Raw genomic sequence first — 27250 nt, 5'->3', positions numbered from 1 at the left:
GGTGTTGTATTTGATAAAGACATGTCTCTAGTTCAACTCTGCAGAAAACTGACCAGAAACTGTTTCCTTCAACTGAGAAAATCTCTAAACTTAGGTAAAGGTTGTCACAACATGATCTGGAGCTTGTAATCCATGCGTTTGTTTCTTCTCGTCTGGACTATTGTCACAGTTTGTTTTCATGTCTTAACAAGAGGGTGCTGTCTCGCCTGCAGTTGATTCAGAACTCTGCAGCGAGAATTCTGACCCGCTCCACTAGAATAACTCACATTTCTCCGGTCCTTAAAACTCTTCACTGGCTGCCAGTTTCTTTCAGGATCAACTTTAAAATTCTGGTTCTTACTTTCAGAGCTATTCATGGTCAGGCTCCTCCTTACATCACTGATCTGATCCAGCCTTACACCCCAGCTCAGGCTCTGAGGTCTGTGGATCAGAATCTACTGATAGTTCCACGCACACGGTTCAAAAGTCATGTGGTCTGTAAATTCTGCCACACCAGAGTCAAGTACTCGACAATACTACAAGTATATACTTGTTACTACAGTATCACAATATATCGTATCGTTGCTAATACACCCCCTACTCCTCAAGAGAGTCCAGACACACATTTTAGCCGTGTATCTTTTTCTGTCGGTCACTTCTCAAAGACGGTAACCACAAATTATCTGTCACCTGTAAATAGAGAGCTTCGTCTTCTGGCTCAGCTCTTTTTCAGACAATACAGAGACATCTCACACTCACCCCATGGAATATCAAGTATACCACCATGTGAATAAATGAGATAAAATAAACACACGTGTAAATACAAGTGACATTTCATTTTAATGGAAAACATGATCTTATCCAAGTGGTTCAAGGGCGAGTCCACTGGACTGCGTAGAGTTCTAGGAAGATGTTCCCCCAAGACCTGGATGAATGAGAACCTTCACGGACAAATAACTATCTTCTTTTACACTTTGTCATCCATGAGATGCCGTAGGTCATGAGTGTCAAACTCAATCAGACAAGGCGCCAAAATCCTTTAAATGTTATGCAAGTCACAGGCCAGACAAAATGTTCCAGGAAGTATGAGTCTGATTGTGATGTTGTATTTTTATTATTGGAGGCTCAATATATGTATATGATATCTGTGTTTATCTTCCTTCATCAAACACTCACCAAGAAAATGAAAGAGTCAGTTCAAATGTTGCCGAAGAATGTTTGTGAAGAACCCTCTACCACTTGTAACAAGACACAGTTGAATCTCTTCTCACATGATCATGTAAACATGGCACAATGCAGCACCTGCAGTAAACACACACGACATCAACCAGAAGATGATTTAAAAATGTGCTTTTTCAATAAATATTATCGTCATAAAAAATGTTAAGTAGTTTGTCTCATGATTTATTCTTTGTCCTCCAGTGTCATGATGCAGGAATGCTGGAAAAAAAGATTCAGATTGTTCATCCGACCCTCCAGGTTTAAAAATGTGGTCGTCAGGATCCGACACAGGTCGACATCAATGTCCGAGTGTTGACTGTGGTGCACAAATGCTTGTCAGAGTCCACTCTCCTCATCAAAGACGGGGTCAGGTCTTCTTGCTGCTGTAGCGCGGCAGAAGTTGAGTCCTCACGAACTGGATCAACCTGGTCTCTGTGAGTAGAACAGTCGCGAGGACGCCGAGGAGACAAACGGCTCCAATGCTGATGTGGACCAGACTCCAAACCCAACCGTTGTCACAGCAGAAGAAGCTCTGGAAGCACAGAGAGAAGATTCCTCGCTCAGCCACTACATAATGACCACCTGGCACAGGTTACCCAGACTCGCACCGAAACGTACATCATACTGTGATATAGGTACAAGGATATATTTGTAGTATTGTCGAGTACTTGACTCTGGTGTTGCAGTATTTACAGACAACATGACTCTTGATGAAGTCGTAACTGGTTTCATTAGTTTTGAAACTAAAATATGTCCAAACATCAACTTTAAAAGCTGCTGGAGTCTATTGTATCCTCTCGTCCTCAGTCATCACTGGGATCTCACAGGATTTTATTGTTCCTTTAGCTGCGGAGGGTGTGATGACTGCTGCCAACTAGTGGCCGGAGGTTTAATTGCAAAACAATTAATAAACGGCTTGAATATATGCAGGTTATTTATTCATTCATTCATTTTCTTTACCACTTGATCCCTTATGGGAGTGGTGGAGGGGCCGGAGCCTCTCCCACATTCTACAGGCGAGAGGCGGGGGACACCCTGGACAGGACACCAGTCTGTCGCAGGGCACACAAAGAATTCACACACACACTGATACATATGGACAATTTCCCCAAGTTTCCAATCAACCTCTATATGTTCTTGGACTGTGGAAGGAAACCGGAGTGCCAGGAGTAAACGCACGCAACACGGCGAGAACATACAAACTCCACACAGAAAGGTCATAAGTCGGCTCCCTACCGAACTGGAAGCGAACCGGCAACCTTTTTCCTGTGAGGCGACTGTGTGTGTGTCCCTGCACTTTAATGAAAATATTTTGTTAAACTATAAACTATAAAAAAAAAATCAGGGTTACAAGCCAGAATAATATATATATATATATATATATATATATATATATATATATATAATATACATATTGTTCAATTTAAAAACAAAAGTGCTGTTGAATATAGATACGATGTTGTAAAAAAAAGATATTGTGATATTTAAGTGTAATGATATTTTATTACAGCCCTAATCAACATGGACTTTTGGTGCAAGTCTGGGGTAAATAGTGAGACGACACTCGTTCCATAAACTCCTGTTTCGCTACAATAGAAAAGCTGTTACCTCGCTGGTTGCCGTGACGAGCGCAGACCCAGCCAGAGACAGCAGCAGGAGCGGGGCCGGTACGAGGCCTCTCAGGGGAGTCCAGGAGCTGCTCTGGAAGTAGTGGTGGATAAACAGAACACTGTGGATGATCCGCAGGCCCATGTTGACGCAGTTGGCCAGGATGAAACCCACGGACCCCGCCCAGCTGGTCAGCACGTAGGACAGGAAGAGGAAGGACACGGACAGAGCCAACATCACCAGGTTGTACCTGGAAGCGACACAGCATCAGCGACTGAATCCGGGCCTTGGCTCCGGCGTCTGTCTTACTTGTCCACTTCTCGTTGGCTCATGGCGGCAAACACGAAACACTCAGTGACACCGTTGACAGCCAGCAGCAGAACGTAGCAGCTGTAGCATCTCAGCAGAGTTGGACCTACAACCCCAATCAAAACATGCTAAAAGACCTTGAAGTCACTCATAAGAATGATCGAAACACTTAAATATCGTCATTTGATTCTGTTCAACTATTTAAAATAAAAATATCGAACTGTATCGATGTTAATTAATAAAAGTGTTCCTGCTTTTTACAATGATATTTTATTTTTTAACATATTTATTTTATGCTTTAATTCAAGAACAAGTTTGTATAAAATAATAACTTTCTTATTTACAATTAACATATTCACATTGTTTGTTTGTTCATTTTGGTGTTGCAATCAAACTGGAAGGACGAGAGGATATAGTTAAATAGGGGTTTAAGAAAATATTGATTATTATTTTCCCGATACTTTATCGATATAATATATACTTTACTGTACCGATATTTTATCATAGTTCTTTTATGGTTTTATTTCAATACAGTGTGTAAAATAAAATCCTTTTCATTTTTTATTAATAATTACCGCCTTTTTTCCCCATTTTTGTTTAGCAATTAAACGTCCGACCACTAGATGGTAGCCGTCATCACGAGCTGAAGGATCAATGAAATCCTGCGATAAACTCTAAAAATGTAAATAAAACGAATTATAAAATAAAATAAACGAAAATCATTTGTATTATTTAAAAAGAAAAATCACACACAATTAAGTTTTATAGAATAAAACATTTCATTTACAAAATGCAATTTACATATTGTAAAAGCGTTTTTCTTAAATTTAGAATGTTCTTGCTTTTTTTATTAAGCATTGAAATATGTATGTTATTAATTCAATCATTTCTATGGTGAAAGGTTGCATTTTTCTTGAATTTTTACAAAAATAGTGGTTGGAACAATCACTTTAAACACTTTTAAATGTTCATAAAGTGACAGAAAAGAGTGATAACATGTATAAATGAGTGGACATCGTGCGAGTTATCGCCCCTCACCTGTTCCCGTGCTGAGCAGAGAGCCGCCATAAATATTGAGCGCCAGGTGAGAGTAGGCGTATCCAAACACTGTGATTATCAGCCCGATGACCAGCACCAGCTTCAGCAGACTCTCCAGCACGTCTGCAGCGATGCCCACGTCCTCCTACAGTTGAGGAAACACACCGCGTCAAAACTAGGCTCAGTCCGGCCTCTCCAAGGTCAGACCTTCTTCTGGCTCTTGACGTCCCGGCCTCGCTCCAGGACTTTGGCGAAGAAGATGTAGAAGCTCTCCTCCAAGGGCAGGAAGATGAAGCGGGCCACCATGGAGCCCAGATTGTTGACGATATCGTAAACGCCCTGATCCCCGAAACTGAGGACGTTCAGGAAGGTCATGACGTAGCGCTCGCCCTCCGTCAGGATCTGCTTGAGGAAGGACTGTTTGAAGAAGCTCCAGGTGAGCCGGGTCAGGGTCCAGTCCAGCAGAGGCTGCAGACATAGACGATGGAGATCAATCCAAAGAACATGTATGTTTGACTTGTGGTGACGATGTTTACCTCGCCATGCGTGTAGTGAGGCAGGAGATCTCTCCCGGTGTGCAGAGGAAAATGTTTCTTCTCTGCTTCTTCTGATCCCAAAAAGTGTAGAAAGTAAATAACATAAGAGAGCACCAGGACTCCAGTGTAGACCACCTGGGAGAACAAAATACAACCAATTATGGTACAAAATATTTCTCCATTGGTGCAGACACATTTGTCTCAATTCAATAGTGTTAAAATAGTAGCATTTAGAATCCAAATTAAATTGGTATATTAGAGTGAACATTTTAATTCAAAAGGCAATGAATGAAAAAAATATTGAATTTAGACTATTTATTTTTAATTATTTAAAATTCAAAGGTCAAACTCTGCGTAAAGAAAAATCATTGATTTAGAAAATATCGGATATTCTTTTTCATGTGTTTTCAAAAAGAAAAGTCAACCTTTCAATACAGACATTTCTAAATTAAATTATTCAAAATAATAAATAAAAATCTATTTTTATATTTTATATATTCATAATTTTACTTTTTATATTGCATCGAGAGAGCTAAATAAATTGGTTAAATTAGTGTCAACATTTTAATGTTGAATTTAAAAGGCCAAGAATGAAAATATATGGAATTTAGAGAATTTACTTTTTAATTATTAGAATTAAAAGCTCAAACTCTATGTGTAAAAAAAACAACAAAAAAAACATTCATTCAGTTAGAATATATTGGACTTTTTCATTACATTTTTGATGAGGAAAATTCAACCTTTCAATATGTATATTTTAATTATATTATTTTAAAAAAAATTAAATATTTAATCGATTTTTTTTATATATGTATATATATTTCATCAAGAAATCCAAAATAAATGCCTTTCTTTCTCCGTTTTTAGAAAGTAAATCTATCAAAACAAATAAATATATTAATACCAAGGGATAAGTCTGTCCATCTATTAGATACATGTAAAATTCTGACTCTTCCGAACTCCGAGACTCACAGTAGAATCTCAGATCAAAATCAACAATCAACTAAAATTGAAAAAAAAAAGAAATATACAACTACATAGGTTTAGCTATAATTGAACCACGTTTCTCACAACATAAAATGAGTCTCACATGAGCGGCGGAGAAGATGTAGAGGCCCCACTCCCTCGCCGACACCACCAGCACCACCGTCATGCTGCACTTGGCGATCATGGCCAGACTCTCAGCAACGACCTTCAGGCGCACAAACATATGGGCCTGGGCCAGAACCCACAGCGGTTCTGCGAGAAGCTCCTGCACCCCCGCGAAGGCAAAGAACACCACAGCTGGACCGTAGAACGGCACCAAGATGGGGTCGGGGACCTCCAGGAGCCACAGCCACACACAGACCAGCAGCGCTGCCCACAGCACACCCAGAGGCAACCTGAGGGTCAGACATGGTTGCTGTCAACAATACTTCAAATGAGAACTATACAGATACCATTTAAAAAATGCATTTTCTAAATTCAATATTAGCCCTTAATATTTCAATGTTTGATATTAAACATGGAGTTATTGTTATACTTGGGATTCTTCCATGATGAATTAACCCGCCTGTGATTCTATGTCGTCACATGATCGTCTGCACGTCGCATGATTGGCTGAAAGTTGGATAAATAGCTTGGTACTCTTTTAGTATTGTAAAAGTATTGTTATTTATAACAATTTTATATTGAATTATTATTCGTTACATTGAATTAAGAACATTACTTTCTTTATAATTAGGATATATATATATATATATATATTTGTAAGAAATAAAATATTAGATTTTTCTATTAACTTCTAATTTGAATTCACCCTAAAATTATAAAAATATGGGAATCAATTAAATAATAATAAAAATAATGCAATGCTATTTTTTTTTTCCGTTCAAAATTCTATTATCAAAGTTAAATGATTTTTTTACGACATTTTTGAAAACCATCCTTTTTTTGAATTCAACAATTCAAAAAACTAAACAATTTCAACAAATCAATTGAAAATACAAATTAAAAAACTCTAAAAGACAATTAAGAAAAAAATACATATTTCAAATTCTTAACATTTGAAATATTAAATTCAACCATTCAATATTGACACAGACACATCATGCCTCTGCTATTGATTTCGACAAAATTAATGATTGATTTTCACAATGAAATATAAATTGTAAAAATATTAGAAATAAATATGCATTAAATTAAGAAAAAAAAGTACATGTATATAAATAACAACAAAGAAACAATAATAAATAATTATGAGCAGTGAATTAGACTTAATAAATGGGTAGAAATAGGCAGCGTGAGTGTTTTTATATTGCTTTATGATCTTGAAAATACTTTATTTGTATTAATTAACTTAACTTAACTTAATTTGTTTATTTGTGTAGTAAACACTCACGACAGCCACAGCAGGTTGATGACGAGCCTCCATCTGTGAGCTGTCAGAGAAGCCTCGCTCAGACAAGCTCTTCGAAAAGCCTCTCTGGACAGGAACACCAGGGTGGAGTACAGCAGAGTCAGCCTGCGAACACACACACATATGAACCACTGACTCACACACCACAGTGGAGGAAGAGAAACACGTCATCATCTGACGTCATCGACCCTGACCTGACGTTGACCACACCGATCAGTTCCTTGGACACGAAGCGCAGCGTGAAGGCGTTCAGCAGGAAGGTCAGAACCCGGAACACCACCTGAGAGGAAACCATGTTTAGATAAAAGTGTTTTAAAGTCTTTGGTGAGCTGAAGCACCTGAAGTAAGACGTTATATGACGCCAGAGTCGACGCGCTCTTCAGAACCTGCTCGCTGCTCATCTCGTGCTTTACAAACCTGACTTTTAAAAGTCTTTTCTGACAATAATATCATCATAAATGAACGCCTGCGGTTCAAATGAAGTCTCGTCAAAGGTTGAGTAAAGTGTGCGACGGCGTTCTTCTACAAACAGACGCGATGTTTGCACATTGTTGCGACGCTAGTTTCACAGACTTCGAATCCATTTTCACTTCCGTAAACGTTGTACGCTACGTCGTGACGTCAGATGGAGTTACGCAAAAAGGCCGCTAGGGGTCACTTTGAGCGCCTTTCATTCTATTGTTTTGAAGTTTTTCTTACTTTCCTAAATATAAACTGTCTTCAAAGGGAATTTCCCTTGTAATTACATAATAAAAACTACATTTTTAAATGTAAAAACATTTTGTTTTAAAAATAAATCATAGTCATCACAATAAAACAGTAAAATAGAAATTAATAATCTAAAATTGTACTTACGATTGAAGTTATTTAATAAAAAAAAAAACAGGTATTTAAAAAATGAAAACACATTAAGCGCACCAAGAAAAACTTTATTTGTTAACATTTCCTTTGTGACAATATTACGTTATTGAATTGGAACAATTAATTTGTTTACATTTTTTAGAATTAAAATATCAAAACTCTATTATTAATTATTATTATTATAATAAATAAATTATATTATTTATTAATAAAATAATTCAACTTTTCAATACAAAAATATGAATATCAATTATTGAAAATAATAATGTGATGCAAAACGTTTAGTTATTTGAATACAAATCATATCTATCTATCTATAGATAGATATATCTATATATATATGCTTTTTCCTTTTGCTTCAGAATATTTAAAAAACAAAAGCATATTTGCTTATTATTTGGAAATTCTACTAACAATTTCAGTCTGAAATAAAATAATTAAAATAATTTTTAGCAAGCAACAATTTAAATTATGTGTGGAACAATGTAATTTAAATTTAAAAAAAATTGATTAATGAAAATTGCTATAAAAATAAATGTAAATAAGCCATAGCAGCTGGCATGTGACTACTATATAAAACAACCTCCTGAGGGCTGATTCTTAAAGGAAAAGGGATACACGTGTCAAAATAGGGAAGAATGGTGAGGAAATCACATGATGCTTTTTAATGTGATATAAAATATGAACACGGTAAAAAAGGTACATCCATAAAGAACCAATTTACAAGAGAAACATTTACACTCTCATGTACACGTCACTGACCTCTATTCAAGTCACGTACCACGTTTATTTTGTACCCTTGACTGTTCACACTTTCATTTGATCCTCCGATGGCACCAGCAGTTGTTCTTCTCGATGATCAAGTCGACAGGTGACAGGTTTTTTTGGGAATAAATAACGATCAACACATGATGTTTCAAGATAACCCACACTTAACAAGTACATTAAACAGGCTGAAGGACCACCTGGTGTTTGACTGAAGAAGAATCCTTATATTATTTTTAAAACTTCACAACACGGACGCATGCACACTAATAAAAACACCGACATAAGCGCTTCTGCCCAGAAAATGTTCACATGTACCCGAACACTTAAAAAGTTCACACAATACTGAAGGTGGTTCAGCCCAGTCAGCAAGCTTTACAAGCGGAATGTAAACATGGCGTCTCCAGAGCCACTACTCCAGCAGGCGCTCCATCTTGGGGTTGATGAATGAGAAACCAGCGAAGGCGGCCTGATCCATGGAGTCTATCAAGTTCTTGTCGCTGTGGGAGAGTCGAGGCTTCTCGCTGAGGAACTCACGGTCGAAGTTGCTGCAGTCGTTTGCTGCTTTCTGCAAGAAACCAAAGCGTCAATGCCAGCGCTTGCTCCGACGAGGGTAACGTGTTCTACGCACCACTTTGGGTTTGAAGGGAGGCTCCACCTCCTTCCTCTCCAGCGCTGACCAGTCGATGGTCCTGAAGAACGAGTGTTGGCGGATGTTTCCCACAATTCCAAGCCTGCGTGTGGGATCTCTCTCGAACAGCTGGAGGCAGATAAGACGACGGGATGTAAATTTTGCAGAGCATTCAGAGAAGAACGATTGGAACCTGGTGGTCATGCGTTTCAACATTTCAAGAATCACACACACCTTCCGCTAATTAAAACCCATTTTTTGTTTGTCCATTCTTCGTCCAGTTCCCCTGACCCCCACCCTCTAAAGATTCATAATAGGATAACTAAAAGAATATATTCTGTAAGTGAAAGACAACAACATACTAATAAACAAGTCAGACACCACAGACGTGAATGGTGCTCAGGTGAGGAGAATTGAAATGAATGTTTCATGAAAAAGTGAAAGATTTTTTTTAGTTGTTGAGAAAAACTTTTGCTGACCAGAAAGAAATAATGAAGAGTCAGAGAAAAGGTTAGGAGGAAAAGGACGGAGTGGAAGAAAGACACAATGGAAAAATATACAAGTAAATGAAAGACTGATAAGCAAAAAAAAGGGATGATAAAAGTAAAAAGGGAAGAAAATAAAGAAGAATAATGTAAAAAAAAAGAAAGAAAGAAAGTAAAAGAAAGAAAAAAAGGAAAACAACAAAAAAAAGAAAAAAGGAAAATAAGGACAGGGGAGAAAGGGGAAAAGGAAGATGGAAAGAAAGAAAGGAAAATAATGAAGAAGAAAATATGGAAGAGAAAGAGAAAAGGATCATAAGAAAGGGAAAGAGAGAAAGAAAAAAGAAAGAAAGAAAGAAGAAAAATAAGGAAGGGAAAAAAGAGACAAAGGAAAAAAAGAAATAAGAGAAAGGAAATGAAGAAAGAAACAAAGGAAAAAAAGGAAGAAAAAGAAAGGAAATAAAGAAAGAAGGTTAAAGTGAAAGAAAAAAAAATGAAGTAACAGTCATTTTTGTCCCTATGTTGTCTTGGACATTTAGAGTTTTTAAATCTGTAGGTATTTTTAACTGCATATTGCTTTTGATTGTTTAAGCGCTTTGTGAAAGCAAGAAAGAACAAAAAAAGGATAATAAGGAAGGTCAAGAAAGAAAGAAAGAAAGTAATTAAGTGTACCATCAGTCAAGCAGCTGTGTCGACAAGTTACAGACAATTCAAGATGAATGGATAGAGACTATTTTAACGTAAACAAAGACATAAATGGAATGTCAGGGGTCAGAGGTCAACACTAACACAGTATGACAGACGATGTCTTTAAGCAGCAGCTGTCGATCAAAGTAATAGAGATCACGCTCAAGCAGAAAAAACTTGTATTTTTTTTAAAGGTGCAAATAGTTGACAGTCCTATGTTGGCTCCTGACGGAACAGACCTACGAACATGTTCCAAACTCTGGTACGAACCTTCTCCATCAGATCCTTGGCCTCCTTGCTGATCCAGCGGGGAAAGTGTGGCGTGTCCATGCGGATGGACTCGAACAACTCGTCCTCGTCGTCACCGTGGAACGGCGACTGACCCACCAGCATCTCGTACAGCAGGACTCCGAACGACCACCAGTCAACGGAGAAGGAGTAGCTCTGACCCAGAAGGATCTACGACAAGGGACCACACATGTTTCATATCTGATCACACACATCAGGGGGTCGTGTACCTCTGGAGCGATGTAGTCCGGGGTTCCACAGAACGTGGTCGCTCGGTTTTCTCCAAAAACATTCTCTTTACACATCCCAAAGTCTGCGATCTTGATGTGTCCTTCATGGTCCAGCATGACGTTGTCTAGTTTCAGATCCCTGGACACAAAAAATAAGGTTTAAGATGAAGAACACATTAGTGTTCATGAGTAAAGTGAATCCTAAGATTTAGTGGAGATTACATTTTATTTCTACATTATGTTTTTAATTTGTTCGTGTGGAATGTCAAAATGGAGGTTTTGGTTATTTGGAATTGAACAACACTGTCAGTGTAGGAGCAGAAAACCTTTTTTATTCTGGTGGTAGAAAAATAGTTCAATATATCTGTAAATAGTGTCATGATTACATTCTGACAAAAAGTGATAATTTGATTCAAGTCTCACTTAATGTGTAGGAGATTGAAACAAACGATTAAAAGTAAAAAATAGTTTCATTATAGTTGAAAATTGTTTGATCATAGTTGTAATCGTTTGATTTTTCAAATAAAATAAAAAAAATTTAAACTATAATCAAACTATTTGCAACTTTAATCAAACTATTTTAACTATAATCAATCAATTTTCAACTTTCCAACTATAATCAAACAATTTTACACTATAATCAAACAATTTTTTAACTATAATCAAACAATTATCAACTATAATCAAACAATTTTAAACTATAATCAAACAATTTTTTTAAACTTTCCAACTATAATCAAACAATTTTACACTATAATCAAACAATTTTAAACTATAATCAAACATTTTTTTTAACTTTCCAACTATAATAAAATAATTATCAACTATAATCAAACAATTTTAAACTATAATCAAACAATTTCTTTAACTTTCCAACTATAATCAAACAATTATCAACTATAATCAAACAATTTCCAACTATAATCAAACAATTATCAACTATAATCAAACAATTGTAAACTATAATTAAACAATTTTAGGTCTAGATCTATTTAGGAGACATTTAAATCAACTTTAACAATACTGTTTATTTTTGTAATTTTTGTTTTTATTTTATATAGTTTGTAATGTACACATCATGTACTATATGTTTGATCTAATGTGCTCTTTTTTTAATCTTGTCAACTTGCTGCAGTGAAAATTCAAATGTCCTTCACTGTGGGAAGAACAAAGGAATATCTTATCTTACCTTCTCCAACTTAAACCTCATCAGACGATTCAAGTACAACTGATCCACTCTTTCATTCTTCCCTCTACACACCCACTCAATGTGACTCTTGTGCTCTCACCTGTAGATTATTCCCCTGGAATGCAGGAACTGGAGCCCACAAAGGATCTCGGCTGCGTAGAACCTGGAGGACACGTGACAGTCAGTCGTGTGAAGGACAACGCTGATCAAAAGACGAGTGAATTACGCTGCAGAATGTAAAACCTGAGACGGATTGAGTCCTGAAATGTAATATATATACAGACACGCTTCCCTTCGCTTTGTCGTCCGAGTCAGATCAGGTGACACGTCTTGAGATGAAGAGGGAGCCACCATATGACTCGATGATGAAAACCTAAAAACCTGGCCAAGATTTGACTTGGACTGGAGTCGCACTTTTATTTATTTAACGCTCTCTGACTGGCTCACCTGGACCAAGAAGTTTAACATGAAGTCTGTTTTATCTCTTTAAAGATCATTTTAACATCAAGATTTTCCCTCACAAAAATTCTCCTCCAGCAACATCTCGTAATGCAAGATGCGACTTAAAGCAAACGTTATTGAAATCAAAGAAAGAAACTTGAAAAAATACGTATTTTAAACTCTTGAGTCATCAGGATTTTAGTCTTTAAAGTACTTTATCGTTGAGGCGAGATGTTTGACATGGAGAAACTATGATCGATTCATGAGAGATAATGTGATGGATGGATACAGTGAGAAGAAAGAGTAAAAAAAACTCTCATATATAATGCATTTATTTATGTAAAAAGCTTCTATTTATTTTTAATGACACGTCATGTGTCTATCCATGAAAACAAAAGTTTCTTTGAGTTTATTTTATTTTTTTATTTGTGCGTTCAAGTTGTTTTTTGAAAAGGAAAAGTTTCTTTCAAGTTGTGAACCCAACACCCTCTCAGAATCGCTCTATTGTATGTTTTTTGGAGGAATTCCTGCAGTCTGATGGTGTGCAGCGGTGGGTGGTGAAAAGTGGTACCTTCTCTTAAAAACAGTAGCAGGTTTCATAGACGGATCCGCACAAGGTGGATGTGATGGATAATGTGATGGATCGTACTTGAAGCACAGGTCGGTTAATGGAGAGAACAGGTTGACAGAGGTAAACATTAATTTTTCTGTGGCAGTCTTTTTCTTTTAAGCTCATCTCACTCAGTTTCAGTAAGTTTTAATCAAATTATAAACTGTAATCCAGGTTTATCTCAATCAGAGGTTCAAAATAAAAGCTCCTTTATCGTCATCCAGTTTAACACAACATTGAGAACTTCTTCACAGACAGACATGAGAATTGTTTTAGGAATTAGCTTTGTCAGTTAGCCTGAAAAGTTAGCATGGACAGTTGGCATGGATGGATGACATTAAAAGTTAGCATGGACAGTTGGCATGGAAGTTAGCATGGAAAGTTAGCATGGATAGTTGGCATTTAAAGTTAGCATGCACAGTTGGCATGGAAGTTAGCATGAAAAGGTTTAATGGATAGATGACATTAAAAGTTAGCATGGACATCTGGCATGGAAGTTAGCATGGACAGTTAGCATGGATAGTTGGCATTAAAAGTTAGCATGCACAGTTGGCTTGAAAAGGTAGTATTGATAGTTGGCATTAAAAGTTAGCATGGACAGTTGGCATGTAAAGCTAACATGGACAGTTGGCATGAAAAGTTAGCATGGATAGTTGGCATTAAAAGTTAGCATGCACAGTTGGCATAGAAGTTAGCATGGGCATCTGGCATGAAAAGTTAGCATGGGTACTTGGCATTTAAAGTAAGCATGGACAGTTGGCATGAAAAGTTAACATTCACAGTTAGCATGCACAGTTGGCATGGAAGTTAGCATGAAAAGTTAGCATCGACATCTATACTTTGTGTTGTTTTCCGCTGACTGTTATAACAAGCTTGTCTGACATTTAAAAGGTTTTTTATTTTATTTTTTTATTTCAATATTCATAACAATATTTAAATCATAATTTCATTTATTTGATATTTTATTTTTGTTACATAATGTCATCCATGCTTGTCATGTGATCATTATGTTTATCATTTGAACTTTTTTCATGCGATCATTCATGTCATTATTATGCATGTCATGTAAACATTGTATGAGCATGATGCATGTGATGTGCTTGAGCATTCAAGGGTGTCATGTGACCAGCATGTGTGTCATAAAAACTTGTTTCTTGTATTTTCCTTTTATTTTCACATTATTACTGATTCGATGCTTCAGCTAATTTCATTTCCCTGTTGAACAATATGTGAATAAATATTTTCTCGTCTGTACATTTTTAAATTCATGATCTTTGAAGTCATTTATACTTATTTTATTACGTATTCTTAAGGTTTTAGTGTTAAATACTTGAAGTTGGCATTGGTTAGGTTCTTCATTTCAGTAGGTTGATTGTTCCACAATTAACATTAATATATAATATTATTATTAACTGCCTCAAAATAGTTCCAGCATATGTTTATTGAAAATGTCTGTTTTGCTCTTCATCAGATGCTTCTCTAAATAACATCCCAGTGAAAGTGCGACTCACATGGTCCTGAAGAGCTCAAACCGACCCTTCTCCTGTATATGAAACATCAGATCTCCTCCGTTCAAATACTCCATTACGAAGAACAGATGCTCCTGCAGACATCGGAGGGCACGGTGAGATGAATACCAGCTGAGGGAGCTGCAGCAGAGAGAGAGAGACTACCTTGGTCTGGAAGGTTGAGTAGAGGTGAGTGAGGAAGGGGTTATCCCAGGCCAGAGCCAGCACTCTCTTCTCCACCATGGTGCATTCCACGTCGTCGTCCATCAGCACCACGTCTTTCTTCAGAGCCTTCACAGCAAAGTATTCTCCCCGACCTTTCAGCTCAGCCAGCAACACCTGCGACGAAATATAAGGCTCTCAAAGATTTCAAAGAGCCAAAAGCAGCACCTGTGTCCGGAGACATTCATGGTATGAACCTGAAGACGATTTCAGTCAAATGACGCTCCATTTACAACAAGAAATGATTAACAAAAAAAACTGTTCGTCCGGTCAGTCGTTTATTTGAGGCCTGCACCCTCCTTTTTAAATGTCTTTGTCAATGTCATTTAACCCGAACAAAAAAAAAAACTTTTAACTGAAAATATTTAAAATGTCACACAAGCTTTTTTATGACACATGTCAAGTTAACATATGTTTATTATTATTATTTATAAATTGATTTTAAGTTGAAGAAATAGATACTAAGATAATCATAAAATAATAATAATAATAAAACCTTTTCACTCACATGTGGCATTTTTTTTCAGCTCTGTTCATTCCTCCAAGAGTTAAATGTTTCATCTTGTGTTATCGTTTGATCTGTGACCCCATTCATCAATAAATCGGTTAAGAATGTGATTTGTAACCAAATTTCGATTGATAAATAATTAAACAGTTTTAAAGTCATTGTTGTCATAATTATGTGTAAACCCTAATAAGTCACGTCTTTATAAAAGTATACTTCAATTTATTTCCTAAAAGGACAAAATGTTGATTGTTTACCTTTCCAAAGCTGCCTTTCCCCAAAACCTTATGGAAGATGAAGTTGTCCACGTTGACACGGGTCAGGTGAGTGAGACGGGACTGAGGTCTCGGGCTCGATCCTTCCCACAGTCGGCCATACTGACCCCCTTCTGCAGAGAGCAGTAATAGGAATGACCTGTCTTTTAACTGGGACTCTTTCGTGTTGACCCGCTTCACTCACCACTGATGTCCAGATCTGCCAGCTTGTTGACCTCATCGTAAATGCCTATTTCCGACAGAGTTGGCAGGTTAGGATCCGATCGGCGAGTTGACGACTTCTAATGAAGAAGAAGAAAAAAGAAAATATTGAAAATCCAAGATTCTCTTCAGCGTCTTCATCATGTATTGGAAGGTTGAATTTATTTTTATTGAGTACACCCGAACACTGGTATACTTCATTACTTGAATACTCGATTACTCATATACATGCACACTTGATTACTTGTACACTTAGTTTAAAAATATAAATATAAGGGATGTAATAAAAAATTTAAAGAAAAGCCACACTATTCAGACTAAGATATGAAGAAAGTTGCAATAAAAGTTTCTGATTCTGATGTCACCATGACTGGATATGATCAGATTAACGAAGGTCATTATTTGGATTTGGGAATAAAGCAGTTGCGCACAAGAAAAGATGAAGCTGGAAGGATGCAGAGAACCCGATTAAAGGTGAAGAAGCGCCTGGTTCTCACCTGACTGACTTGGGTCAGTGCCTCGGCCAGAAGCTTCTGGTTGATCCCGCACAGATTGGCCACTTTGTCCTGACACTTGTGATGGACGTTCATGCAGCAATCTGCCAACACACAGAGAGGTCAGTACCAAACAGAGGCCCGCTCTGATAAGAAGACAATGTTATCTCGGCTGTACCTTCACATTTGAGTCCTTGTTTGACCAGGCCCCACAACAGACTCCCACAGTGGTCGCAGAAGGTGGGACTCATGTAGTTGTGACTCTTGAACCGGTGAGGCATGTCGATTTTAAAACGCTCCTTCTGGAACTGCAGGATAAAATGAAAAAACAAACCTCCAAAGACATTCACAGAAGACATCTAGCTAATCTTAAACTCCATCTATCTAATATGTAGGACATCCGACTCTTGCTCTTATCCGTCAGAAAACCCATACTTATGCTATAGACACACCCAGTTTACAATCTGGGAGTGTCGCTTTGATCATCTCAGTCACAACTCTATCATATTGAACCGTTTTTTTCCGCTTTACATTGCTGGATGGGATGGATCTCCAAGCCTGTACTTTTGACAGATTTAAAATAAAAGCAACAAGACATGGTACAATGTTTTGACAGACTTTGGGTGAGTTTTACCGATTTGTTAAGTAAGCTCTTAAGTGCTACGAGCTTCTTAGGAGAGCTCTTAACAACCCTGTTAGAGAAGGAAGTGTTTCTCAAGAGTCACTCTTGGCTTAAGAAGATCTTCACTAAGAAGGAGATGTAATATGGAGCTGATTACCAACCATCTTAGCCATCAAATGCTCAGTGATCAATGCCAGGAAAATGATGTCCTCGACTTTTACAAATAATAAAACAACAACAATTTTTTTTAAATTAAAGTAGACATTTGTGTTTTCGACAACCTTTGGATATTTTAGTAGTTTGTAGTACTACTATGACTAAACCATTTATCATTAAATTATCTTTAGAAGAGTCTAATTAATCCATAAAACTACATTAAACTCATACTTTTGCAATACATTAACATATATAAATATGAGACTGGAATAAAACACGCCTAATCACCGATACTCCTACCTGAATGTTGCATTCAAGGACGTAGGAATTTTATAACATTATAAGAAAACACACCATTACCTATTTATCTGTATCTTAGCGCCTCATCCTTCTGACCTCCTCAAGAACAATTACGTATGGGAAACCTGGCCTGTGTGACCTTCTGTCAGTATTATTTTGGAGCTAAATTGTGTAAAAATGGAGGTTTAGTTAAGTTTCAGCAAATCCCTGATCTAAAATCTGTATTATTCTAATTTTCGATGAAGATTTGTTTTTAAAAAAAAGCACTGATCTGGACACAAATGTTGATGTCAGAACCAAAGCCATTACAGTACGTCACGTGTATCATATCAATTCCTAGTAAAGGTAAAAAACTCATTTCCATTCCTGTAATAAACACTGTTAAAGACGACAGGTGCACAGATCCACACCAGCAGACATGCAAAGTCTTGCAGAACATTCTGTGCAGCAAAAATGTTTACGTACCACCGTATCCCGACTGTTGGCAGCAGTACCGGTGCATCTGCCGATGATTTTGTCGATGCATTTCTTATGTATGGCCGCGTTACACTCTGAAAATCATGACAAATTAGTTAATTGGTTTGTCGTACACTTCGACAATCCTACAATATGTTCTTTTGCATAGATCACTCAAGTATAATCTTCAACTGTATTCAACCAAATAATGAACTGATTTTTAACTGATCAAACAAGATATTTTTGGGGATTGAAAGGGAGTGAAGAGAAGAACAGTTGGTATTATTATTTCTGCCCCTCATTCATACTTTTACAATTCATGGAACAAAATATTTAGATGAATATCATTTTGTTCACTTCATTTGTGTGTGTCATGTCATCGTTTATGTAAGTCACGCGATCATTTTAGGTGAACATTGTGTCATGTGATCATTTTATGTGAAAATTAAGTGTGTCAGGTGATCATGTCTGTGTGCCATGTGATCATTTCTGTGTTTCATGTCATAATTTATGCATGTCATGTGACCATTTATGTGCCTCATGTCATCATTTATGTGTGTCATGTAATAATTTGTGTGATGTAATCATTTATGTGTGTCATATAATCATTTGTGTGTGTCATGTGATCATCTAAGTGTGTAATGTGATCATTTATGCGTGTCATGTGACCATTTATGTGTGTCATGTGATCATCTATGTGTGACATGTGAGCAGTATATTTCCCAACCGATGATATTAAAAAATCAAAAACTTCTCTGGGGCGTTCTTGAAATGTAATGTCAAATCCATGTCTCTGAAGACGTTAAATATATAAACTATTAAATACATCCAAGAAATTGTGAGCGATGAAGATATATACGTTTGTAGATTTGGAACAAGTGTAGCTTTTTTTCTGTTGTGTCTGAAAAGATGACTGTACTTTTGTGTATCGTCAGATACTTTGGGTGGAATCTTGACGATAGAAAAATGATCAAGTAATCATGATATTTGTACATTTTATTTGGAGTTTTGTATTCAAGTCCAGTTTATACATCTGATGAGTCAGTGAAATGTTTAAACCATAAACTTAAAGAATACTTACGTCTGCATTTGTAGCCTTGTTTGTTGAGGCCCCTGTTGACATATTAGAGACAAATACCGAAATGAAAATGTTGCTTTTGATTCTAATAGTGTAATTAAAGGTTGTAATGAAACAGGTGAAATTATATTTTATTATATACATTTTTTTTTTTTGAAGAATATTTTCAAAATCAATTATTTTGGATTTTTTATTGTTTAAAGATACTGAGAATTCGATGTTTTCAATTATTCAATACAAAAAAGAATTCAACCTTTTAATATATGTTTCATATATTTTTTATGCATACATATGTATATATATATTCTAAATAAAGGTGTTTAAAAAGAGGATAATTAGGATTAAATAATCATTGGATCTCTCATCTTAAAGGTCATGTTGTGTTAAAAGCTCAATAAACCTGACATTGAAAAATATATTTTCAGAATATGTGAAACATAAGGACATATGATCCTAAACCTAAAGAATCATTAACAGTAAACGTTCCAAACCTACCACACAAACTCTCTGCACACGGAGCAGAAGGTGGGCTGTCTGAAGAAGGTGGCGATGAACTCGTGGTTCTTGATGAAGTGGATCTTGGCTTGTTTGATGGCTCCTCTCCTGCGGTTCAGGTTCGGGGTCTCCTCTTCTTTAACAGCCTGCTTGCTTTCTTCAAAAGAAACATTTCAAACAATCATTATTGCGTCTTACTTTATCAATGTTTTCACAACATCAAATCCTCAATCACGTTTTATTTTCCCACATTCTGGAACGTTCAGTAAAAAACACCAGAATCAAATTAGCTGAGTCGTGGAAATATGTGAATATGTCAATCAAACAAAACTACCAATTTTTCCTCCCTTTGTTGTTTCTTGTTTTCCTTACAGTTCTTTCCCGAAGTGATTCATTTTAATAAACACATTATATTTTGAGTGTTATATCAGTGAGGGAACATATCAGTGCTATTGAATATTTAATGGTTGAATTTAACATTTCAAAAGGTGGAGATTTTCATTTTTTCATTGAAATGTTTTTTAAGCACTGAATTATTCTTTGAATACTTACATTATATTAATATTGATCATTTTATTATAAAAGACGTATCAAATTAAAAGACGTATCAAATTAAATAGTTAAATTATAATATTAAAAAATGATACATTGTCTCATTTTAAAAATATTCAAAGTTTCAACCTTTGAAATGTTAAATTCAACCATTATAATGTTTCTTTTACTTTCTTCTTGTTATTGTCGTGTTTTTTTTCATTATCAAATCCTGTTAGCGTCTTCTTCTTGTGACTACAGTCACATTGTACAATATGGCCCTTTAATATATTTATTATTAAATTCTCCATGAATCAATGACTTTCACCCAATCAAACCATTGCCTGTAAATTAAAGTCAGTTAAATAAACATTAGAAGGATTTAAAAAAAGATTCTCTACCAGCGTCCGCTCCCTCCAGAAAGTACTGCACAGCCATCATGACCTTTCCAGAAGGATGAAGATCCACCTAAACACACAAGCATCATGTATCCTGGCGTTTGCCCTCAAAGAAAAGTTCCAGGGGTCAAAGTATCTTACCCAGAATTCCGCTCGCCCGTTGGCCTTCTTGCAGCGCTCAGCGAGTACCGACACCCCGACGGTGACCTCAGCCAGAGTCTCCTCCGCCGTCTTCATCAGTAGGATCTCGAGGACCCGGCCCTCGTATATGTGCGCATCAAAGCAGGACTTCCAGGCCGGGTACATGGTGGGCTTCCTCTGAACCAGAGTTTTCCCTCGCTCTTGGGATGAGAGAAAACCACAAAATTTGTATGTGAAGTGTTTTGACGTCTATTTAATGTTAGAACATGCATTTCAATCTGGTGTTTCATAACATGTAATGTTTCTTTAATTAGAGCTGGGGAAGTTATGATAAGTTAAGGACCGAGGGAGAACATCAAAACCACTCTCTAGCCAATGGGTGCTGAGGAATCAGATCTGACCAAGAATCCAGGAGCATGACAGAATGGCTTTAAAAGGAAGGCGCAATACAAATCGCTCTCTTCTCTTGACTCTTCTCTCCCCTCTTCACTCTCGACTAGGGCTGCACGATCTATCAATATCGCGATATTGGAAAGTGCGATATGCATATCGAAAACATGTGCAATCATTTTTCATTGATCAATCAGTCGAATCAAGCATTCCTTAAATGCACACTTTGACCAATCAGTGTCACGTTCTGTAAAGTTGTCAATTTGTACTTCTATGTCTCGTTGTCGTTTACGTCTCAGCTTGCTAGGCTCGGTTACTTTGTCCACGCGTCTTGCTGACTCAATATATACACAGAAGTAAGACTAACTTATTAGCACTACTCAAACGTGAGTGATCCAGTCGCTCATCTCTTTCAACCCTTTTTGCTAAAGCAACATATTGTAAGTACTTTTCATCTCGTCTAAGTCGTTTTCTTATAAGATCGCAGAACTTCCAACCAAGTGTAAATCTCTCCATTGTCACCGTATGCTAATGAGCTAAGCTGTTAGCATCAGGTCATTTATAAACTGTTATGTGTGCGTGTACAAGGAGGTGAGATTTATGATTTCCGCGCTGGCACTAAAGCGCGGAAATAAACAAAGGTGAAATATTGCATAATTTTCCTTCTCTAAACCCCTGGACCTCCCCTACAGTACTCGCTCCTGTGTTCAACTGCTAAATTTCTAGGTGAAGGAAAAAACATCGCATCAATATCGATATCGCACATATTTCCAACTCTTGTCCCTTTGCTGACCTGTCATACCCTGAAACGTCCTCTTAACCTCAAACACCTTTTCGTCATCACGCTATCCTCTCTGATTTTGACAACGTAAGAAACTGTTACATTGTCACTCTTACATAGATTGATGTGTGGAGGGTTTATTTCAGATTGATCTGAAGTAGCAAGATTAGCTAAAACTAAGTTTTGTTTTTTTTTTATTTAGAATCCCATTTTAGTCCCGCGAGGGGAAATTCTGTAGTGCTTTTTACAGCCATTCACACATACTGATGGGAGTAGGCTGCACACTTGCGCCAAGTATACCATCAGGAGCAATCAGGGTAAAGTGTCTTGCTCAGGGACACAAGCTTGTCTGGAGCTGGGACTGAACCTGCAACCTTTTGGACTGCAGGCAACCACTCTACCATCTGAGCTATGTCGCCCGTTGTAAAGGTTTCCCCAGAGTTGGCACTTATCAAAGACCTCAAGTTACTTCATGGTTAATTAATATGATCCCTTCCATGATATCAAAGCAATCACTATCATTTCATTACATTTTTCTTCACTGTTCTTCCTTTTCTCTTCCTTTCTTTCAATAAATCTTATTAAAGTACATCGCCTTTGCAATATTTTGGAATTTTAATATTATCAATTTAAGAGCCTCTGATCAGAAAATGAACATTAATCACAACGAAACAAGTAGTGACTTAAGTTAATGTGATTTATTCTAACTAGTGTTTCATAGTTAATTAATGAGGCCAATTAATTAATTATTATCCACATAAATTTAATAATTTCTTTTGGACTAAGACTCAAAGGGTATTCTCCATTATTCGAGGTAAATTCTTAAAATATTACATTGTAATATTTGTAACAACTAGAGCGCTGGTCGTTCTGTTAAAATGTAACCCTATAATCACTGATGTGTAAGAGCAAGATACCTGTTGTCATGGCCTCCTTGATCTTGATGGCACAGAAGGGCGAGTCATCCGGGGCCGGCAGGATGCCCAGGTCGTACGCGTTGAAGGAGATCCTCAAGAAAGGAGACATGGTAACCGGACCCGGGAACCCTGAGAAGAGCCCACATTAAGTTACACTTCTGGCACATATCACAAGCGATCAGTAGTTCTCAGTATACGTAGATAAACTTTCTGAAATCACAACCAGTCGGTGGGAACATGCTACATTTTAAATAACATTACCGTTTATACATGTACATCTAAGTATTAACATGTTTTGGCCAGTGGATTTTGCGTGAATGACTTTGTACATATGTATGTTTTTAAGTTTGTGTGTACATATTTGTTCACTACTCATTTTTGATTCATAATTTTAGAAAAGTAGAAAATAAGAAGATATAAATATTTCTTATTTTATTATGAGTTTTTATTCTCCCTTAGACATACAAATTAGTGTATTTATATCCATTTAAATATATTTGATTGTATTTTTGTCCCTTTTTTTCCTAACGATGTCTCAATTTTCAGTCGCTTTTTGCACTCCTATCATTCCATATAAGAGAGATTTGAAGATGAGTAGCAATATGAATTTGAGTTGTGTTTTTTGGCCAAATTAATTTACAATTCTCCAGATTTGGTTTAAAAATAATTGTCGAAAACATGGATGGATGGATGGATGGATGGATGGATGGATGGATGGATGGATGGATGGATGGATGGATGGATGGATGGATGGATGGATGGATGGATGGATGGATGGATGGATGGATGGATGGATGGATGGATGGATGGATGGATGGATGGATGGATGGATGGATGGATGGATGGATGGATGGATGGATGGATGGATGGATGGATGGATGGATGGATGGATGGATGGATGGATGGATGGATGGATGGATGGATGGATGGATGGATGGATGGATGGATGGATGGATGGATGGATGGATGGATGGATGGATGGATGGATGGATGGATGGATGGATGGATGGATGGATGGATGGATGGATGGATGGATGGATGGATGGATGGATGGATGGATGGATGGATGGATGGATGGATGGATGGATGGATGGATGGATGGATGGATGGATGGATGGATGGATGGATGGATGGATGGATGGATGGATGGATGGATGGATGGATGGATGGATGGATGGATGGATGGATGGATGGATGGATGGATGGATGGATGGATGGATGGATGGATGGATGGATGGATGGATGGATGGATGGATGGATGGATGGTAATTTGAGCCATTATCGTTTAAGTCTTGTTTCTATGAAACCCTTTCTGTTTTTCAACCTTCATCAATTACAATAAAAGACATGAGATCCTCATTATTCATTCAGAGTTTCGCAGAAAAGGAAGTGAGTGTCTCAGAAAAATATTAACCGTGAAGAGAGATTCAAATGAAGGATTATTTTGTTTACCTAATAAATTTTTTTTCAATAATAATTTTAGGGAAGTTTAAAAGCAGAAATGTGCGTTCAAGTTCGTAAAAATGTAATTTTAATGTGAAAATGGGTATTTATTTTGAATATCAATGCTTAACCAATATGAAAATTAATGTTTTTGTTTCATTTATCATTTAATAAGCTTAAGATGTCATTTGATTGAATATTATATAATGTTTTCATTTATATAACACTTACTTTGGAACATTAAAACAATGTTTCACAAAGTTTTCCAGGGCCATGTATTGTGAATAAAACAGAGTTGGAAATGTACTTAAATTTACTATTATACTTGTTTTTTATGTCATGTCATGATCGCGGTAAAGTCCACATGCGTATCACATAGACTTCATTTATGTGGCCATCATACATAAACTGATAGTTACACTACAAAAATGTTCATCCTTACATGTTTTTTGATGGCTAACATTAAATTAATAATTTAAGTAATTACAGACCTTTGTTTGGGGACGCTTTTCTTTTTCCTCTTTTATCGGTCATTTCTTTGGAGGAATACTTTGGGAAATCGTTTTTTTTAACAATGTAATGCATTTCAAATTAAATATTACACAACATGCTTGTATGCTATAGGCTTATTTCGATTTATTTTATGACGTCCTTCCAACAATACGTTTAATATTTTGCATTTTATTTTTGGTTGTTGTTGTAAACAGTTTTTCTTAAGGATCGTTCAATAAAAAGAATGTAAATGATATAATATGTTTTATTAAATCACCGCTTAAGCGTATTTAAAAACATCCTTTTTAATCATTTTTTAAAATGAAGTTTACCCATCATATTATTTGATATTATTTATATATATATCACAAACAATTTCCCAAAGGAGACCTCCTGAGGGATGAATAAAGTTCTACCCATTTGTAATCATCACTTCTTTCTTTTGGCTTGGTGGCCCCTGTCACAGTTATATAATGTGGCCCCTGAAGCCCCTCGTTCGTTAATGAGGATTCATGAAATCAACGATTTTTTTTCCAGGAAGTAAATGTTTCTGCTCTGCTACATGCATCATGCAGTGCATCTGGCTGTTTCTTCGATCAGTGTTTGTGATCTCATGGAGAAGCTCACGTCGGGGGCTGCGGCAGCAAGAGTTGAGGTGTTTCAGTCCGAGGGCGAGCCTCAACATGTCACTAATCCAAACACAAGCATGCAGAGAGCCTCAGCTGGTATTCAGAGCTCAACTCATACCCGCCCACACTCCCACAGGAACAGCAAGACAGGGGAAAAAAAAAAAAAAAAGTACAGTGGAGACTGAGTCGATGCCATAAAAGGAAGAGGGCGGGCGGCGGATTTGAACCAGCATGTTCAACAGCTGCCGCTGGGCTGTCAGGGAGTCAATCAATAAGCAGCACACTGTGTGATCGAGGAATCGAACGCGCTCACGACTCTCCATGTGCAGGTTTCCATTCGCAGTCTGACGCTCGTCCACATCTGGAATCTTGAGAGGAAAATCCATGTTCATGTTGTAACCGTCTGGATTCTTTCTGACAAACGTGAATCTACTTCTCAGTGTTTCCCAACAGTTCTAGATTCATTTTTGGTATTTTAAATCTTGTACGGAGAGTCTCAATCCCCCTGATCAGTTTCCACACAAGCGTGCAGAGTTTATAATGTTGTTTTGGTGGTTCTGTGACTCTTGCATTTTAATTCCGTTGTATGTATTTTATCTTATATCGGCGTGAGTCCAAGTTAGACATGCATCCTAATCTCATCAGGGAAAAAAAACTTCAAAATGATGTAAAAAAAAAAAGAGGATAATTTAAAAAAGGACATAAAATAACCTATATAAAATAACAAATATATACAGTACATATATTGGCTCAAATTGGATTTTCAACATTGGATTTTTTTATTTAAAAATACAAACAAAAATACATATATTCGATGACGCCTCAGGTTATTAATATACATATATAAATATATATTTGCATGAATAAAAATGTGTTTCAGTCGATTACACACGAGTGTCATGAGCAGTGTTTGCATCATTTCCAAGTGTGAAGGTCGTTCCTACAAATACTCAACAATCTCCTCACTTTTACCAAACAACTGTGAGCTTCTCTTGAAAATAAAGTCAGAGCTCGTGTGTCTAAAGAAGAGTCAGAAGAGGAACTTAGCTGTGACTGTGTCGACATCGAGCCACAAACATTCTCAACATCACTTCTGATCCTTTTTTTTCTTTTAGCTCACACGACCATCAACAAGTCATCGAGACAAGAAGATGTTTCTCCAAAGACAGCTTCATCTCTCGCTTCTCCCTCCACCCGCCTCCGAACCTCCATGAGTCCAAACGCCTCACAGAGAACAACTTTCGCCGCGGAATCTGCACCCGAGACGCGGCGGTTCAACCGCCGAGTTTACCGTAATGACGGGAAGAAGAGCCGCGAGGAAAGTTTGCTCGAAACCCCGCAGAGTCCGGAGAGTAAAGACGAGACAAAGTCCTCACCTCGTCCTGAACTGCTGGACTCGTCCTTTCTTCACCGACGACACTTTTCTCTTCTTTTCTCTGATTCAGTCGATTGAGGAAGTGTGGTGCGCGCCCCCGACAATGTGTGACGTTTCTACGCTCCACTCGCACACGTGCCCGCGCAGGGTATATATGTGTGTGTGTGTGTGTGTGTGTGTGTGTGTGTGTGTTCAGGACCTGCTTCCATCACTGCAGACCAGATGCTCGACCACATGCGGTTATTTTCTCACTCAACACTAACCAGACTCACCGAAGGTGAACCACTGTGTACACAAAACGACACATAAAAGTAACAACACATATTGTTGTTGTTGTTGTTGTTTGTTTGTTTTTCACAAAACCAAGGAAAGCATTAACACTTAAATAAAATATACGTGTCATATAGACAAATGCACACTATGACAAAACATATAAACATAAATGCAAAAGAAAAGAACAAAAAGAGAAACACCCTTTGACCTAGAACATTTAAAAACATGCAAAATATGTAAAACATACACAAAAGCATGCACAGCAGTCATACAGAATCAAAAACAAAAAGTGCTT

General features: G+C 37.0%; 2 protein-coding genes across 2 annotated transcripts; both read right to left on the bottom strand.

Moving 5' to 3' along the window:
• Window positions 1-800: 800 nt before the first annotated feature.
• On the bottom strand, window positions 801-7662 carry rft1 (RFT1 homolog). Its single transcript, XM_087801449.1, has 10 exons — window positions 7428-7662; window positions 7284-7369; window positions 7072-7194; window positions 5782-6073; window positions 4692-4826; window positions 4363-4623; window positions 4156-4300; window positions 3118-3223; window positions 2809-3058; window positions 801-1732 (listed from the first exon to the last, which is right to left on the bottom strand). The coding sequence occupies exons 1-10, from the start codon at window positions 7488-7490 to the stop codon at window positions 1568-1570; spliced, it is 1626 nt and encodes a 541-aa protein (XP_087657575.1). The 5' UTR covers window positions 7491-7662; the 3' UTR covers window positions 801-1567.
• Window positions 7663-8592: 930 nt separating this feature from the next.
• Window positions 8593-26794, bottom strand: prkcda (protein kinase C, delta a). The gene is made up of 18 exons (XM_087801808.1): window positions 26684-26794; window positions 22744-22872; window positions 20656-20855; window positions 20518-20584; window positions 19586-19742; window positions 19094-19125; window positions 18022-18107; window positions 16657-16786; window positions 16482-16582; window positions 15968-16064; window positions 15766-15896; window positions 14947-15120; window positions 14785-14876; window positions 12323-12385; window positions 11034-11172; window positions 10786-10974; window positions 9347-9475; window positions 8593-9283 (listed from the first exon to the last, which is right to left on the bottom strand). Exons 2-18 carry the CDS (start codon window positions 22850-22852, stop codon window positions 9128-9130), a joined length of 2052 nt encoding a protein of 683 aa, XP_087657934.1. The 5' UTR covers window positions 22853-22872; window positions 26684-26794; the 3' UTR covers window positions 8593-9127.
• Between the last annotated feature and the right edge of the window lie 456 nt (window positions 26795-27250).

This window comes from Callionymus lyra, chromosome 10 (assembly GCF_982586985.1).
Source record: "Callionymus lyra chromosome 10, fCalLyr1.hap1.1, whole genome shotgun sequence".
In the NCBI taxonomy this organism is placed as follows: Eukaryota; Metazoa; Chordata; class Actinopteri; order Syngnathiformes; family Callionymidae; genus Callionymus; species Callionymus lyra.
This window is presented reverse-complemented; position numbering and strand designations above follow the sequence as displayed.

Excerpts from the sequence above, each read along its gene's own strand:
- rft1 (XM_087801449.1), bottom strand. The coding sequence starts at position 7,490 with ATGAGCAGCGAGCAGGTTCTGAAGAGCGCGTCGACTCTGGCGTCATAT. Across the intron at positions 7,195-7,283 it reads ATCGGTGTGGTCAACGTCAG|GCTGACTCTGCTGTACTCCA; the intron begins GTCAGGGTCGAT and ends GTGTGTTCGCAG. Across the intron at positions 4,301-4,362 it reads ACGTCAAGAGCCAGAAGAAG|GAGGACGTGGGCATCGCTGC; the intron begins GTCTGACCTTGG and ends CCTCAACTGTAG.
- prkcda (XM_087801808.1), bottom strand. The coding sequence starts at position 22,852 with ATGTCTCCTTTCTTGAGGATCTCCTTCAACGCGTACGACCTGGGCATC. Across the intron at positions 16,787-18,021 it reads CCAACAGTCGGGATACGGTG|TTCCAGAAGGAGCGTTTTAA; the intron begins GTACGTAAACAT and ends TTTATCCTGCAG. Across the intron at positions 16,583-16,656 it reads ACAAGGACTCAAATGTGAAG|ATTGCTGCATGAACGTCCAT; the intron begins GTACAGCCGAGA and ends GTGTGTTGGCAG.